This window comes from Setaria italica, chromosome II (genome assembly GCF_000263155.2).
Source record: "Setaria italica strain Yugu1 chromosome II, Setaria_italica_v2.0, whole genome shotgun sequence".
NCBI classification, from domain to species: domain Eukaryota; kingdom Viridiplantae; phylum Streptophyta; class Magnoliopsida; order Poales; family Poaceae; genus Setaria; species Setaria italica.
Window position 1 is genome coordinate 37,825,309 of NC_028451.1, and position 6,200 is coordinate 37,831,508.

The 6,200-nt window shown below is 51.1% G+C and overlaps 1 protein-coding gene across 1 annotated transcript; it reads right to left on the minus strand.

Moving 5' to 3' along the window:
* Positions 1-182: 182 nt before the first annotated feature.
* On the minus strand, positions 183-2,164 carry LOC101782625 (protein DETOXIFICATION 49). The gene has a single exon (XM_012843834.3). It carries the CDS (start codon positions 2,079-2,081, stop codon positions 474-476), a length of 1,608 nt encoding a protein of 535 aa, XP_012699288.1. The 5' UTR covers positions 2,082-2,164; the 3' UTR covers positions 183-473.
* Positions 2,165-6,200: the final 4,036 nt, after the last annotated feature.

Consider the following 6,200-nt stretch of genomic DNA (forward strand, 5'->3'; position numbering starts at 1 on the left):
AGACGAATCTATTAAGCCTAATTAGTCCATGATTTGATAATGTGGTGCTACAGTAACCATTCGCTAATGATGGATTAATTAGGCTTAATAGATTCGTCTCGCGATTTAGCCTAGGGGTTCTGCTATTAGTTTTATAATTAGCTCATATTTAATCCTCCTAATTAGCATTCGAACGTGTGATGTGACAGGGCTAAAGTTTAGCCCGTGGCATCCAAACGCCCCCTTAATTTGTACAGCGGGGCACTCCCTCTTCTTCACTGTAAATTCTCTCTTCGGTCTTCGCTCCCTCGTTTCAAAGAGGAAAAAAAAGAAGCTAACGATGGAGGGAGTTTGAAGCTTTGCATTGCTACAAATCCCCCAAAAAGGTCGGGTAAAATTACAAAAGAAAAAAAATCTAAAGAAAAATAAAACCTATAGCTAATGAATCGAGGATGCAATTCATCCATGAATTGGGTCCTTCTTTCTGTCGTCCGCTAGACGCAATCCGCCACCATGAACAATGTGTTCCCGACCTCTGCTTTGGCCGCTTCTGCATGGCTTCTTTTGTCCTCGTCGACAATGCCGCCGACGTCAAAGCCGTCGCCGCGCCCGCCGGTGAGCTGGCGGGCACGCTTCGCCTGCTCCGCCCAGTCGGTGCCGAGCACGGCGCGCAGCATCAGCCCGGCGCAGACTAGCTGCGCGGCCAGCATGCCGCCCCACATCCCGCGGAAGTCCAGCCCGAGCGGCCAGAACGCCAGCGCCAGCGCCACGGGCATGCCCACGCCGTAGAACGCCGAGACGTTGATCCGCGCTGCCTTCTCGGGCCGCGCGCTGCCGCGCAGCACGCCGCACCCGGCCGTCTGCGGGCAGTTGCCCAGCTCGGCCAGTCCGAGCAGCGGCAGTGCCGCCGCCGCCAGCTTGAGGATGGCCTCGTCCGCCGTGAACATCCGCGCCCAGACGCCCCGCACGGACACCGCGAACGCGCAGGCGACGAGGCCGAGCGCGGCGCCCAGGCCGAGCCCGACGCGCGCGACTTGGCGCGCGCGCTCCGGCCTCCCGGCGCCCAGCTCGTGGCCGACGCGTGTGGACACGGCGCAGCCGAGCGAATGCGGGAAGATGTATATGAGCGACGTGGTCTGGATGAGCACGCCCATCGCCGCCACCGCCGCCTTGGGGTCGATGAGCACGCCGCAGAGGAGCACCATGATCTCGTACCACCACCATTCCAAGCAGACGGACATGCAGCTGTGCACGCACAGCCTCACCAGGCTCCACCACTCCGCGGCGCCCTCCTCCTCGGCCGGCGGCGCCTCCGGCGCGCCGCCCTTCTTGGCGCTGTCGTCGTCATGGGCGCCGCCGTACATTCCGCGGAAGTAGACGTACGCCACGAGGAACAGCAGGAAGTTGAGGTTGGTCCAGGCCCCGCCGAGCGCGACGCCGCGGATGCCGAGGCCGAGGACGTTCACGAGGAGGAAGTTGATGGGCACGTGGAGGAGCAGCGCCGCGGCGGCGCCGTAGGTGAGCGGCAGCGTGACGGACTGCGCGCGCAGGTAGATGCGGATCGGGTGGAGGAAGCACTGCACCGCCAGGTCGGGGAGGCAGCACAGGATGTAGGCGTACGCCGTGGCGGCGATGTCGGGGTCCTGGCCCGTGGAGACGAGGACCCGGTGCATGGCCGCCCAGAGCATGCCGATGGGCACGGACGCGGCGAGGAGCAGCAGCGTCGTGCGGCTGAGCGCGGTGCCGAGCAGGTCCGTGCGCCCGGCCCCGAACGCCTGGCCGCAGACGGGGTCCATCCCGCCGGCGAGGCCGGAGAGGACGGAGTAGCCGGTGATGTTGGCGAAGCCGAGCGCGAGGGAGCCGCCGGCGAGGGGCAGCTGGCCGAGGCGACCGAGGAACACCATGGAAACCAGGGAGCGCATGTAGAAGAGGATCCCCGCGCCGACCATTGGCCCCGTGAGGCAGAGGATGGCGGCCACCTCAGCGAGGACGGTGCCGGGCGCCGGCTTCGGGCGGTCGTGCAGCTTGGGGTAGCCGTCGGCCGCCGAGAGGAGCGGCCGGTGGTGGCATTGCGCCGGCTCCGGGCAGTGGCACGTCGCCATGGCAGCAGTGCGCGGCCTGCGTGAAGTGTCTGCTCCTGCCGCGGCCTCTGGTTTGTTTGCTGCAGAGGGGCCAGCTCTGTGTGCTGTTGTGGTGGCAGGGAAGGGAGCTGGCACTGGCAGTGTATATATAGATGCTTGCCCGGCCTGACATTCTATCTTTTGGATTTTCCATGGGCCCAACGGAAAAATGGTTCCATTGTAAAACGAAGGAATTGCTCACTTGGCCCACAAGGCAGAGAGATCCAGCTAGGATGCAACAAAGACACGACAAAAATTCGAAACTTGTAGCCACTAGTAACGTGTGAAAATAGAGGTTTATTTTGTAGCGTTTCAATACGACCAAAGCATAATCTCAACTAATTCAGGCTGACTTGGTGATGTACCACGTGGAAATAAGAGGTTTGCGACGGTAGCAACAAAATTTGTTGACATTGTACTTCTCGAAGTCCCAAAGCTTCAAACTCATGCTACATGACGATGGAAGCTGCTCACTCCACGCTCCCCACACTCAGTCTCACGTAGGAAATAAAACCAATTAGCGGCACAATGTAAAGCACTAATCGAATGGGATAAACAGTATTCTCATGTAGACGTAGGTTTGCGCGGCCGCAGTTAACGTAGCAACCAATAAATATATTTAGCATGCATGATAAACCGGGTATTGTTTCTTCTTTCCGCACCCGGGTTTTTAGTCGCTCATCTACGTGCAACGATTTACGTCCTTTCTCCTTTCTCTAGCCTATTGCGTCCACTTCTTCTCCGCTCCTCCGTAGCCGCCATCCCACGTGCTGTGGGCCTACCATGAGGAGGTAGGTCTTGGTGGCATCTTTCATGCTACCTTGCCCACCGCCTTCATATCCATGATCAGCCTCATCTTGATATTATCTATCGGCCATCCTCCACCATCAGAATGATGCTCCCACCGACCATGTCACCCTGACATCCCAATGCAATTGACAATGATTTGAATGTCGAAGCTTCCTCCTTACATGAAGCCTCTAGGGATGGGTAGGCATATGTCCCTTCCAAGTCCGTGTGTCACCGTGATCTTCCCTCTACTCCTGTTGTACTCGAGCCCCCCAACCTAGGAGCCTAACCTCGTCGAAGTGTTGCAAGAGTCGGAGAAGAAGCAGAAATCAAAGAAGAGGACAAGGATTGAAAGAAATGGTGCGAGGATCGGAATAAAAGAAATATTTGGATATAAACTAGCAATCCCATTGGATCAAATAGTTTGTCAATTCTTCATTCCCATCTTAGACTTAAAAATTACTTCTTTCATCCTAAAAAGAATATCATTCTAGTTTTTCCTAATCAAACTATCCTAATTTGACCAAAATTATAAATAAGAGTATTAACTTTTAGTACACAAAAATCCTAATTTGACCCAAAATTATAGATAAGAGTACTAACTTTTATGACACAAGAGATATATACTTGAAAAGTATATTTCATGATTAATTTAATGATAATCATTAGGTATTATAAATATTGGAATGATTTTTAAGTAAATTTGATCAAACTTAGGATGGTTTGATTTAGTATAAAACTAGAGTGACATACCTTTTGAAATGTATGGAGTATATACATAGATAATACGGGAAATGCTTAGCGTAAACAATACATGTAAATAACCTGATGCGTTGATGAGCTTCCATCCAACTGATTTGATCCTGTACATGTCGTACTCGACTGTATACGAACGGTTATACTAGCATTTTCTCGGGGAACATTTCAGTTCACGCGCAAAACATCAAACAGGTAGAGTGCCCACCCCAGGACGGCAGGACAAGGTTAGCCTAGCCTCGCGGCGTGCGTGACACATCTCTGTCTTCGCCCTCGTGCAAGATCCTAGTAAAAGGCTTAGCGATGTCGATAGCCTAGCTTGAACCTGCTAATCGCTAGGGCCGGGGGATAGAGTTCTATTCAGCTCCTCTTTCGCGAGACGCATGTATAATTGGCAGTTCGGCAGGAACTCTTTCGAGGGTGCGTGCCGAGAGGCGACGTGATCGCGCGACAATGCACGGAATGGAAGCCAAAAACACGGTGACGACGCCCTCCCCATGAGCGATCTCGTCACTTGGGCGCGGTTGGACAGGTACGTTGACGGCGACTCGGCCTTTGTACTTGCGGAGCGATGGACTGCTGCCGAACAGCTTTCCTTTCACCCCCTCCGAAGAGGCCATTCTTCGGGCAGCTTTCCCACGCTACGTGAGCTGCTGCCTCTCGGCTTGGGCGGTTTCCCGCACATGCGAATTTGCTCCAGATGCTTCGCCCCCGACTGTTCCCGGTGGTGAGGTCGCTATAGCTCTTGCTCGAAGCAGGTTAGCGCAACGGCACAACGCAAGCGTATCCAACTCACTGTTGCATGTTATCCCAGTGGAAGGGGAAATTAAGCGGGCTGCATTTTTGGCGCCTGAATATTCCAGATATTTCTCCACCAATAATTTAAACCCATGTGTCTCCTTTTTATTGTCAAAACGCGGAATATGATATTTGTAGCGCATTATGGCCTTCCACGAGACTGAGAGGTCGCGGATTTTAATACATGATATAATGTAATATAAAATGGCCTCAAAGCATGGTATAGCTAGAGATTCTGTCAAGAAATTCTATTCTGTATTCCTTTTTTTAATATATAAAACTGCTCTCTATCCGATTTTGATACTCTCGCCAGTCTCGAAAGTCAGACTTTGGTAGAATATTCAGATAGGATTGTTGAAGGTGGCGCTCTGTTCCTCTCTGGAAGATTTGCATCTCGGTTCTGAAAATCTTTTCGTCTCAGCCAAGGGCTGCTTGCTGCAGCTGCCAATGCTTCCTGCTGGCATCGGCCTCCAGCGAGGACTCACTCGATGCTAGAGCACTTCCAGGTGTTACTCGTTATAGGATGTTAAGGTTGTTGATTCCATTGTTTATTCCTCGTTCTTAGGTCCTGATCGTTTCCCCAAGGTTAACATTTAGTCCTTTTTACTGTTTGATATATGGGCTAAACTTTAGCACATAGGTGTACAAAAGACTCATTTACCCCTCCTTTCCCGCGCTAGCTCTCCCGCGCCCGCTCCCGCACGCGCCCGGGCTCCCGCGCACGCTCTCCCGCGTGGCCGGTTTAGGGTGCTTGTGCGCCCCTCTCCCTCGAATATTGAAGCAATATATAAACATTCAATTTTATTTTCGTTGTCCAAAAAACCATAAAATTACAGAAAGAATCAATTCCATTGTCATTGTCCTTAGAAGATAGTCATATACATTAGCTATGATGTATTGTATAAACCATTAGCTATTTCATCACGGAATGCATTCATGTTACGGTTTTCGTCCCCTACATGGGTATTCTGTGCATATCCTTGAGAGTTTGATGGTTCGGCCATTGGAACATAGTTTTCATCACGATCGCACAAATCAAAGATCCTATCTGCAATACCATTCTCTCGAATGAAATTGTAAATTGCCATGCATGCTACAATTATTTTGCTTTGCTTAGGTATTGGAAAACTTGGCATATCCAATAAAATCCTCCACTTCATATTCAAAATTCCAAAGGACCTCTCGATGACATTTCTAAGGGACGAATGTACGAAATTAAAGGTCTCTTTCATACCTTTTGGCATTGGGCCACTTCAAAACTCCGGGAGATGGTACTTTGTACCCTTGTATGGTGCAAGGTAACCCGGATGGTTAGGGTACCCCGAGTTAACTAGATAAAACTTCCCTACAAATGAAGACATTATTGTCAGGTAAATGAAGTAGTTCATCTAAGAGGTCGTAATGATCGTATAGAGAGTAGTGTACCTGGAGGTGGATGTGGAAACTTGTCACCATATTTGGTTATGGCATCATTGAACACTCTCATATCATGTACCGATTCAGGCCATCCACTACCAACAAATGTAAACCTCATGTCGAAGTCACAAATAGCCAGCACATTCTGTGTGGTATATCCATGTCTCCCCGTATGTTGAACCACCTTATCACTTGGCACCACAACTAGTACATGCATCCCATCTATTGCTCCTATATAATTGTTGAAGTATGGAGCAAATCGAGAGTTTTGTAATCTTTGGTAGACCGTCCTAAATTCAGGGTCCAATGGCCTAATAATATCTACTGCTAGCTTAAGAACAC

What these genes read in the sequence shown, in the direction of transcription:
- LOC101782625 (XM_012843834.3), bottom strand. Translation starts at nt 2,081, where the DNA reads ATGGCGACGTGCCACTGCCCGGAGCCGGCGCAATGCCACCACCGGCCG.